We start from the raw sequence: 12095 nt of genomic DNA, 5'->3' as shown, positions 1-12095 counted from the left end.
AAACACAATTGATCACTGCTCATACTATGCTCTGATTAGATTTAAAATCTATACAAGTTTTAAAAAAAACACAGTACTTCTAAATTTGACCAGCTGGTTACTGAAAGTACACTGGGAATAGTTTGTGGAATTCGAGATTAGGAACCATCAAAAGGACATTGATAATGTTAAATGCATTCAGAGAAGTGCAATAAGGATGATTCTAGGATGTAGGTCATAAAGTTATTAGGATAAATTCTAACTTTATCTATCTCCACCCTACTTCAGATCATCACCTTCTGAAACCATACCTTTGATGTCTGTAGACTACCTTAGCTATTCCAATGTTCCCTGGCAAGCCTGATATATTCCATTTTTATCCAAAATTCTGCTGTCCTACATCACATCAAGTTGATTCACCCATCATTCATGCCAGCTACCCTACACTGTTTCTCCATTTTAGAAGGCTTCTGCTTGTTTTCAAAACATTTTCTGACATTGTCTTTCTTGCATCCAAGTCTTTAAAGATCCCAAGATCTCTGCTCCCATCTTGGGCCTCTGTGTACATGTCATTTCTATAGACTGATTATTGAAATCATATCTTCAACTTCTTAGACCAGGCTCTGGGATCTCCTCCTCAGCCTCGCTACTTGCTTCCTCCTGTAGATGCTTCTTAAATCTACAACTTCAAGCAAACTGTTGTGCACCTTACTACATCTCACACGTGGCCAGCGTCAGATTTTGTTTGATAACATTTCTGTGAGGTGCCTTTGGGTTCTTCTGTAAAAATTGCAACTTATAGAGTCATAGAAATGTACTGCACGGAACCAGACCCTTCAGTCCAACTCACCTGTGCTGACCAGATATCCTAACCTAATCTGGTCCCATTTACCAGCACTTGACCCATATCCCTCTAAACCCTTCCTATTCATATACCCATCCAGATGACATTTTGTTGCAGTAGCCAGTAAAGCAGTTTCATTTTATATATCCATTCACAAGATGTGAGCATTACTAGCTGGGTGAGCACTAGTTCCCCTTAAGAAAGAGGTGGTGAGCTGCCTTCTTGAACCAGTGCAATCTATATGCTGTAGGTAGATCGAAAATGCCACAAGAGAGGGAGCTCCTGGATTTACTCATTGATACTGAAGGAACCATGATACATTTCCAAGTCTGGAGGTGGGTGGCTTGGAGAGAAATTACAGGTCACAGTGTTCCCATATATCTGTTGCCCTTATCCTGCTAGATGGAAGCGATTGTGGGTTTGTAAGGTGCTGTCTATAGAGTCCTGGTAATTTTTGCAGAGCATCTTCTAAATAGTACACCCTGCCACTACTGAACATTGGTAGTGGGGAAGGGGGGGGGGGGGGGGAAGCCGTCAATGTTTGTGGATGTGGTGTTATTTAAGTAGGCTACTGTGTCCTGGATGGTGTCAAGCTTCTCAAATGCTGTTGGAGCTGCACTCCTTCAGGAAAGTCAGGGGTGTTCCATCGCACTCCTGACCTGTGTCTTATAGATGGTGGACAGACTTTAGGGAGCAGGGAGGTGAGTTACTTGCTGCAGGATTTCTTGCTCTTGTAGCCACGGTACGTACATACATGCGTGCATGCCAAATTCAGGTTTTTGGCAAAGGTAAGTCAGGATATTTGTAGTGGGGGATTTAGTGATGGCAACACCTTTGAATGTCAAGAGTTAATGGTTGGAATCTCTCTTGTTAGCAATGATCACTGCCTGACACTTGTCTGGCGCAATGTTATTTGCCACTTGTCAGCCCAAACCTGGATACTGTTCAGGTCTCGTTGATTTCAAACATGGATTGCTTCAGTATCTGAGGAGTCACGAATGGTAAAGAACATTGTGCAATCATCAGCAAGTATCACCACTTATGACCTTGTAACGAAGGGAAGGTCACTGAAGAGTCACCAAAAGATGATTGGGGCTCAGACACTACCCTGATGAATTCCTGCAGAGATGTTCTGGAGTGAGGTGACTGACCTTGAACAGCCAAAACCATCTTCTTTTGTGCCACATAGCCAAAAGTTTCACCCCTATTTCTCATAGACTCCAATTCTGCTAAGCTCCTTTATGCCAAAGACTGTCACTTTCATTTCACTTCTGCCCCATGATTGAACCAAGGTCATAATAAGGTCAGGAAGCTGAGTGGTGCTGATAGAACCCAAACAAACTGTCAGTAAGCAGGTTATTGCTAAGGAAGTGCTGCTTCAGAGCACTGTTGATGACACCTTACATCACATTACTGATGATTGAGAGAAGACTGATAGAGCAGTAACTGGCTGGGTTAGATTTGTTCTGCTTTCCATATCCATGACTTATTTGGGCAATTTTCCATCTTGTTGAGTTGATACCATTTTTATTATACTGGAACAGCCTGGATAAGGGAATGGCAAGTTTTGTCAGGTCTTTAGTAATGATTGATAAAATGTTGTCAGGGCCCAGTGTTTTGCCTCATGGATTGAACTAAATTGGCTGAAAACTGGTATCTGTGATGCTGGGGCCCTCTGGCAGAGGCCAAGATAGATCATCCACTTCTGGCTGAAGACTCGTGTAAATGCCTCAACTTTAACATTTGCTGATGTGATATATTCCCCCATGAGAATGGAGCCACCTCCATCATTGTGTTTAATTGTCTACTACTGGATGTATCAGGGCTATACAGCTTAGATCTGATACTTCAGCTGTGGACTCACTTTGCCCTGTCTACACTGGCTGCTTATGTTGTTTAGCATGCAAATAGTTCTGCTTTTATAGCTTCACGAGGTTGACACTTCAGTTTTAGTGTGCCTAGTGCTGCACCTGGCATGCCTCCCTCCCTTCTTCATTGAACTAAAGACTGATCTCTTGGCTTGATAGTAATGGTATAGTGGGAGATACTGAAGTTGGAGATTGTGTTGGAATACAATACCGCTGCTGTTGATGGCCCACAGTGCTCCATGTATGCCCACTCTTGAGTTGCTAGACCTGTTCATAAGTCTGTATCACTTAGCATGGTGATAGTCTCTCTTTTAATTCCCTCACCACCTGTGGTAGACCCAGTCTAGCAGCCATACCCTTTAGAACCTGATCAGTTTGGTCAGTGGTGGTGCTGCTGAGCCATTCTTGATGATGGACAGTGAAGTCCTCCAACCAGAGAACATCCTGTCCTCTTGTCACAGTGCTTCCTCAAAATGCTGTTCAACTAAATGAGTATTCATTCATCAGCTGAGTGAAGGGTAGTTTATAATAATCAGCAGCATATTTGACCTGATGCAATTAGACTTCAGTGAATGCAATGTCATTGTTGAGAATTCCATAGTAACTCCCTCCTGACAGTATAACACTGAGCCGCCACCACTGCTGAGCCTGATCTGCCAATGAGACAGGACATAGCCATGGATGGTGATGCTTGTGCAAGGCATGATTCCATGAATGTGATTATGTTAGGCTATTGTTTGACTAATCTGAGAGACAGTTCTCTCAATTTTGGCACTAGCCCCAGATGTTAGTAAGGAGAACTTTGCAGGGTTGATAGAACTGTGTAGGGTTGACAGAACTGTGTTTGCCATTGTTATTTGCAGTGCCCAGGTGATGCAAACTGTTCTGTCTGGTTTCTTTCCTTCTTTGAGACATTCTTGTGGTCGATGGAACTAAGTGGCTTGCTAGGCCATTTCAGAAGGCGGTGAAGAGTCAACCACATATGAGAAATATAGATTGGGTAGGTAGAAATAAACCTTTCTCCTCATAGTGGGGTCAACTACCTTAAATCTCTGCTCCCTGGTTTATAACAGGAAGTTTAGATGGGATTTAAGAAATAATTTTTTCATCCAGAGGTTAGTGGGTATCTGGAACTCATGGCCTGAAAGGTAAAGATGGGAATCATCACAACATTTAATACGCTTTTAAATGATCATTTGAAATGCCACAGTATACAAGGCTGGAGGCTGGAAAATGGGACGAGAGTAGATAGGTTCTTGATGATCAGTATGGACATGATGGGCCAAAATACTTCTTTCCACGTTTTAAAACACTATGATATTACTGATGGTCTGGAGTCACAATTAGGCCGGACTAGAAAAGCAGGGCAGTTTTCCTTCCCAACGGACATTAGTGAAACAGAAGAGTTTGCAAAACAACTGACATTGGTTTCACAGTGATTATTAGACTTTTAGTTCCAGATTTTCACATTCAAGTGGTGAGATTTTAACTCGGATCCCCAGACTATCTGGGTCTCTGAATGACAAGTTCAACAATAATACCACTACACCATTGCCTCTCCTGAAAGTATTTACTTTTCTTCAGTATTTACAAATGAGAGGGACCGTATTGTTGAAGAGGAGAGTATGAAATGGACTGGTAAGCTAGAGGAGATACTTGTTAGGAAGGAAGATGTGTTGGGCATTTTGAAAAACTCGAGGATAGACAAGTCCCCGGACGGGATATATCCTAGGATTATGTGGGAAGCAAGAGAGGAAATTGCAGAACCGTTGGCAATAATCTTTTCGTCTTCACTGTCAATGGGGGTGGTGCCAGGGGACTGGAGAGTGGTGAATGTTGTGCCCTGTTCAAAAAAGGGAACAGGGATAACCCCGGGAATTACAGGCCAGTTATGCTTCCTTCGGTGGTAGGCAAAGTAATGGAAAGGGTACTGAGGGATAGGATTTATGAGTATCTGGAAAGACACTGCTTGATTAGGGACAGCCAGCACGGATTTGGGAGGGGTAGGTCTTGCCTTACAAGTCTTATTGAATTCTTTGAGGAGGTGACCAAACATGTGGATGAGGGTAGAGCAGTGGATGTAGTGTACATGGATTTTAGTAAGGCATGTGATAAGGTTCCCCATGGTAGGCTTATGCGGAAAGTCAGGAGGCATGGGATAGTGGGAAGTTTGGCCAGTTGGATAGAGAACTGGCTAACCGGTCGAAGTCAGAGAGTGGTGGTAGATGGTAAATATTCAGCCTGGAGCCCAGTTACAAGTGGAGTTCCGCAGGGATCAGTTCTGGATCCTCTGCTGTTTGTAATTTTTATTAATGACTTGGAAGAGGGAGTCGAAGGGTGGGTCAGTAAATTTGCAGACGATACGAAGATTGGCGGAGTTGTGGATAGTGAGGAGGGCTGTTGTCGGCTGCAAAGGGACTTAGATATGATGCAGAACTGGGCTGAGGAGTGGCAGATGGAGTTCAACCCTGTCAAGTGTGAGGTTGTCCATTTTGGAAGGACAAATAAGAATGCGGAATACAGGGTTAACGGTAGGGTTCTTAGTAAGGTGGAGGAGCAGAGGGATCTTGGGGTCCATGTTCATAGATCTTTAAAAGTTGCCACTCAGGTGGATACAGCTTGTAAGAAGGCCTACGGTGTATTAGCGTTCATTAGCAGAGGGATTGAATTCAAGAGTCGTGAGGTGATGTTGCAGCTGTATAGGACCTTGGTAAGGCCACATTTGGAGTACTGTGTGCAGTTCTGGTCGCCTCATTTTAGGAAAGATGTGGAAGCTTTGGAGAGGGTGCAGAGGAGATTTACCAGGATGTTGCCTGGAATGGAGAATAGGTAGTATGAGGATAGGTTGAGAGTGCTAGGCCTTTTCTCATTGGAACGGCAAAGGATGAGGGGTGACTTGATAGAAGTTTATAAAATGATCAGGGGAATAAATAGAGTAGACAGTCAGAGACGTTTTTCCCGGGTACAACAGAGTGTTACAAGGGGACATAAATTTAAGGTGAAGGGTGGAAGGTATAGGGGGGATGTCAGGGATAGGTTCTTTACCCAGAGAGTGGTGGGGGCATGAAATGCGCTGCCTGTGGGAGTGGTAGAGTCAGAATCATTGGTGACCTTTAAGCGGCAATTGGATAGGTACATGGATAGGTGCTTAAGCTAGGACAAATGTTCGGCCAACATCGTGGGCCGAAGGGCCTGTTCTGTGCTGTATTGTTCTATGTTCTAAAGGGTGAATGCTCCTTGATAGTACAGTTAAATTTCCGTTGGCAATCAAATTGCCTAAATGGAAAGATGGGAAGATATCAACACAATGGCACATACACACATTGCTTTGCACTCACCGATTCCAAAGAGCCACTAATGCATACTCATGCATTTCTGTGTTCTGGGTCCCCTTTCTTCCCTCCATACCCATTGCTGTTCTTGACATACGCAATGGTTTCATTCCATATATACTGGCATGGTCAGTGATATAGTTGTACAGTTGATGAGCAGTTGTCATGTTTGTGGACAAAGCTATCGTCCCTGGAGAAAAAGATCGAATTTCCGCAACTCATCATGGTAGAAGGCATTTACTTACAAAAATTCTTTTTTAAGCATGCATCTCACAGCTAGTATGTTGTTCAAACTTATCAATATCAATCACATGAATCTTGTTATAAGACTAGCTATTGAGTGCTCCCTTATATTTAAATGGAAAGTCAAAGTCATTGCTGAGGCCATCGCTGCCCTCTCCTAATCCCAGCACTTTCTACCTGAGGTCACTGACAAGTAAACAGTGAAAGCAACTCTGCTAGTTTTATTTATTTATTCATTTACATGTTGTGAGTATCATGTCTGGGTCAATATTTGTTGTCCATCTCTAATGGTGGTAGTGAGCTGCCTTCTTGAACTGCTTTTCCAGTTTCAACTCAGGAACACTAATTAAGTGATCCATAATGTGGCATTGCACCATATCTTTTCATTTAAAGAACAATTACCTTCTACATGTTTTTCTCTTTGGTTCAACTTCTATAGTACAATTTTGGCCAGAAAAGCTAGCAACTATAATTTTTTTTCTGTAACATGTAACTAGATGCAATAACGAGGTAGCCTAGGGTAACTCATTTCTCTATCCATGCAATTCAGCTGGTGATCACATGAAATAGCACCCTATCACATTGTGTTATATCAGTTGGAAATGCCAAGATGCTGAAAAATCATAAATTACATTTATTGTTGATTAGGATATTTACAGTTAACAAAACAATGTAGGTACAGAGAATATTAACTTATTTTCTCAACCTCACCCTACAAATGAAATTTTAATAAGCACTGTAAAGACCATCTATGCACTGTGTCACTTTCTTCACTCATAGGTTAGCTGTAGTTCATTTAACACAGCCTTTAACATTTAAGTACAATTGGCATTCCATTGCAGTGAAATATAAAAATATTGCAGATTTAACTAATAAATGTATTGAGAGATTTGCTTTAGTAAATATTGACTGTGCAATCACTGTTTTGAAATCTCTCCTTGGCCTCATTCCTTCCAAATCTGTAATCTCCTGCAGCTCTATAACCTTCCGATTTACCTGCACATCTCATCTAATTCTGGGCTTGATCTTCCTAGATTTTAGTTGCCCTGCCATTGGTGGACATGTCTTCTGTCTAGACCTGAGCTCTGGAACTCCCTGCTAAACTTCTCTCCCCCTCTTCCCTTCTTTAAGATGTTCCTTAAAAAACCTACCCCTTTAAAAAATCTGCCAAATATTACCAAGGTGGCTGGGAGTCCAAGTCTGCTTCAGAATATCCCTTTGAGGTGACTGGGACATTCTGTTACGTTTGAAGCCTGATATTAACTTAAAAATCAAAGCTCAGATTGTGATTTGGGTTCCTTCAGTTTTTCCACTAAGTGATGCTAAACAAATCTTGCTGTTCCAAATGTTTTTTTCAAAAAAATTACAGTTCTCTTACCTTCAAAGATGTGGTTCCTTCCATATTTTGGAATATCTGGATGGTGACAGATAAAATCTTCGAGGAAGCTAGTCAAATGGTAGCCCTGCCTCAGAGTCATCTGACGGCCGACCAAGTATTGATGAATGATACGAAGGTGGAAATCATAACTAAAGGAGTGAACATGCATCAGGTCCCGAACCTTGTCACACTCCTCTGTAAACAACATTGACAGCTGCCAGGATAGAGACAACACATAACTTTGGATTACATTCATCCTATTCGTGGGGATTATGGCTTGTTACTCCTATCTTAAAGGAATTTTTTATTTACTTAAGTTGCAACAAATTGATTTATTTTCCTTTTGCAATGCACTCCTTTTAATTCTAATTTTTAAAAAAAGTGGATCATTGTAAAATGGGCATGCCTTGTGCTATTCTCAAGCCTATTGTTCTACTAATATCATGGATTGAATCTTGGACTAAATATTAACATCGCAATGCATGGCAATATCCAATGAGAGAAAAGATGAGATAATATTAATTCTAGTATTAAAAGTAGAGATAAAAAAATTCAGGAATTTGAGCACTGAATTTTAATCAATAAGCCACCAAATCGTACAGTTTACATTTTAAGTTCTTAATAAAGTACACCACATTGCACTATAATTATTGTGGTTCAATGTGTGTTTCATGATTAGAGCCAGAGAGAATGACTATAATGATCGAAGATAAAAGGATCTTTAGAGTCATGATTGGTAATTTTATTCTATTGATGACATATTTAATGCTGCTCCCATTTTGATCTCCTTATAGTTCAAGTGTTTGTCAAATTCTGAACATTATTATTATTCAAATTAGTGAATGAGAGAACAACTGAAAAGAAAGCTGATCTATTTGAAGAAGGCAGAAGAGAAAAGCAGACAATTTCCAATTTGGAACTGTTGAGAAAATATATCCACCTCTAAAAGCTGTGATCTGTATGAGTCTCCCAAAAGGCTGCTAAATGTTTAGCAGCTCTATTTGTACCACCTGAGGTTGGGAGAAATTTACTTCCCTCAATTTAAGACTATTAATGCATCAGGCAAAAATGACAATCCTCAAATCAGACTGGAAAACTAAGGTGGCCTTTCACTTATTCAGCTGCCATTTTTGTTTATTGGTACATGGGGTGTGGGCATCATTACACTAGTAGTAACTGCTTAACACGAGTTGCCCTTGAGAAGGTACTGATAAGCTGCCTTTTTGAACAACTGGAGTCCATTAGTAGGTAGACCAAAATGCCATGAGGGAGGCAGTTCCAGGATTTTTACCCATCAACACTGATGGAATGGTGTCAAATTTCCAGGTCAGGACAGTGAATAGCTTGGAGGGGAACTTGCAGGTGGTGATGATTCCATGCATCTGTTGCCCTTTTGCTTCTAAATGGTAGTGGTTGTATGTTTGGAAGGCACTGTTCAAGGAGCCTTGGTGAATTTCCACAGTGCATTTATAGATGATGACACACTACTGCTGAGCATTGGTGGCAGAGGGAGTGAATGTGGATGTGGTGTCAATCAAGCAGGTTGCTTTGACCTGGATGGTGTCAATCTTCTTCAGTGCTGTTGGAGCAATGGTCAGGCAAGTGGTGGACATTCCATGACAATCCTGATTTGTATCTTGCAATTAGTGAACAGGTTTTGGGTAGTCAGAAGATGAGTCAGTCATTGTAGGATTCCTAGTCTCTGACCTATTCTTGTAGCCACAGTCCTAAGTGGTTTGTCCAGTTCAGTTTTTGGTCAACATAACCCATTAGATGTTGATAGTGGGGTATTCAGTGAAAGTAACACCACTGAGTGTCAAAGTGTGATAGTTAGATTCTCTTTTGTCTGGCTACCTATCTGGCGGACATGTTACTTGCTACTCAAGCCATGAAAAACCTGCATTTGGATATGGACTGCTTCAGTATCTAAGAAGTCATAAATGGGGCTCAACATTGTGTAATGACTGGCGAACATTCCCACTTCTGACCTTACAATGGAGGGAAGGTCACTAATGAAACAGCTGAAGTTGGTTGGGCCAAGGGTACTACCCTGAAGAGCAACTGCGGAGATGTCCAAGAGCTGAGATGACTAACCTCCAGCAACCATAACCATCTTATGTGCCAGGCATGACTTCAACTAGGAAAGAATTTACTCCCAATCCCAGAGAGTCCAGTTTTGCAAGAAGTCCTTGTCACACTTGATCAAATCTGTCCGTGATGTCAAGGGCAGTCATTCTCACCTCACATCTGGACTTGAGCTCTTTTGTCAATGTTTTGAGCTAAGACTGCAATGAGATCAGGATAGGAGTGGTTCTGGCAGAGCCCAAACAGAGTGTCAGTGAGAAGGTTATTGTTGCCTGACACTACTGTTGACAGCATTTTCCATCACTTTACTGATGATTGAGGCTAGACTGATGGGAGCGGTAATTATCGGAGTTGGATTTGTCCTGAATTTGGTGCACAGGTCATACCTGAGAAATTTTCCAGACTGCTGGGTAGTTGCCAGTGTTGTAGCTGTACTGGAACAGCTTCGCCAAGGGCATGGCAAGTTCTGGAGCAGAGGTCTTCAGTACTTTTGCTGGAATGTGGTCTGGGCACAGAGGCCTTTTCAGTATTCAGTGCCTGCAGCTGTTTTCTGATATAATGGGGAATGATTCAAATTTGTTGAATATTGTTATCTGTGGTGCTGGGGATTTCTGGAGGAGGCCAAGATGGATCATCCACTTAACTGTTCTGGCTGAAGATTGCTGCAAATGCTTCAGCCTTATCTTTTGCACTGATATATAGGACTCTGCATCGCTGAGCTTGGGAATACTTGTGAAGCCTTCTCCCACTTCAGCGAGTTTTGAAATGGTCCACTACTTTTCACAACAAAATGGAGCAGGACTGTAGAGCTTGGATCTGATCTGTTGGGTGTGAAATTGCTTAGCTCTGTCCATGATTTGCTGCTTATGCCGTTTGGCTGCTCTGTTTTGTAGTTTCACCAGATTTGACATCTCATTTTCAGGAAGGCCTGGTGCTGCTCCTGACATGCGATCCTTCACACCTTAGTGAACCAGAGTTGATCCCCTGATGGATGAGTGATATGCCAGGCCATGTTGCTGCAGAATATGTTGGAGTACAAGTTATTTGCTGCTTATTGCTTAGATTGTCTCATGAATGCCCAGTTGAGTTGCTAGATCTGTTTGAAGTCTGCCCCATTTAGCATGGTGGTAGTGCACAGCGCGATGGAGGGCATTCTCAATGGGACTTCATCTCCACAAGGACTGTGCAAAGTCATTTTTAACAATACTGTCATGGTTATATGCAACTGTTGCAGACAAATTGTTGAAGATTAGGTCAAGTTTGTTTTTGCCTTTTGTTGGTTCCATCACCACCTGCTGCGGACCCAGTCTAGCAGCAATGTCCTTGAGGACTTGACCAGTTCAATAAAGACTGGTGCTGCCATGACGCTCTTGGTGGTGGACACTGCTGTCCAATCAAAGTCCATTCTGCACTCTTGCCACGCATAGTGCTTCTTCCAAGTGCTGTTCAATATTGAGGAGCACTGATTCATTAGGTGGTTTGGGGAGGGCATGAGGTAATTAACAGGCTTCCTTGCCTAAGCTTAATCTGATGCCACAAGACCTCAAGGGGTCCAGAGTCAATGTTAAGGATTTAGAACATAGAACAGTACAGCACAGAACAGGCCCTTCAACCCACGATGTTGTGCCAACCATTGATCCTCATGTAAGGTAAACCTAATGTACGAACCCTCAAAGTTCTGTGACCATATGCATGTCCAGCAGTCTCTTAAATATCCCCAATGATCTCGCTTCCACAACTGCTGCTAGCAACGTATTCCATGCTCTCTCAACTCTCTGCATAAAGAACCCGCCTCTGACATCCCCTCTATACTTTCTGCCAAACAGCTTAAAACTATGACCTCTCGTGTTAACAATTTCTGCCCTGGGGAAAAAGCCTCTGGCTATCAACTCTATCTATGCCTCTCATTGTCTTGTATACCTCAATTAGGTACTCTCTCTTTGTTCTTTTTTCCAATGAAAAAAGTCCGAGCTCAGTCAACCTCTCTTCGTAAGATAAGCTCTCCATTCCAGGCAGCATCCTGGTAAACTTCCTCTGAACCCTCTCCAAAGCATCCACATCTTTCCTATAATAGGGCGACCAGAACTGGACACAGTATTCCAAGTGCAGTCTAACCAAAGTTTTATAGAGCTGCAACAAGATCTCACGGCTCTTAAACTCAATCCCCCTGTTAAAGAAAGCCAAAACACCATATGCTTTCTTAACAACCCTGTCCACTTGGGTGGCAATTTTAAGGGATCTATGTACCTGCACACCAAGATCCCACTGTTCCTCCACACTGCCAAGAATCCTGCCTTTAATCCTGTACTCAACTTTCAAGTTCGACCTTCCAAAATGCATCACCTCACATTTATCCAGGTTGAACT

General features: G+C 42.2%; 1 protein-coding gene across 1 annotated transcript in view; it reads right to left on the bottom strand.

The window, feature by feature from the left end:
- Positions 1–12095, bottom strand: part of szt2 (SZT2 subunit of KICSTOR complex) — a 260612-nt gene that overhangs the window by 16615 nt on the left and 231902 nt on the right. Inside the window, 2 exon segments of the mRNA XM_087990508.1 lie at positions 6030–6213; positions 7645–7858. Of these exon segments, the coding sequence (XP_087846634.1) occupies positions 6030–6213; positions 7645–7858 (398 nt within the window).

This window comes from Chiloscyllium plagiosum, unplaced genomic scaffold (assembly GCF_037043375.1).
Source record: "Chiloscyllium plagiosum isolate Xiang-an unplaced genomic scaffold, Cpla_swu_hap1 HiC_scaffold_9, whole genome shotgun sequence".
NCBI classification, from domain to species: domain Eukaryota; kingdom Metazoa; phylum Chordata; class Chondrichthyes; order Orectolobiformes; family Hemiscylliidae; genus Chiloscyllium; species Chiloscyllium plagiosum.
The sequence above is the reverse complement of the archived record's forward strand: the minus strand, read 5'-3'. Positions and strand labels throughout refer to the sequence as shown.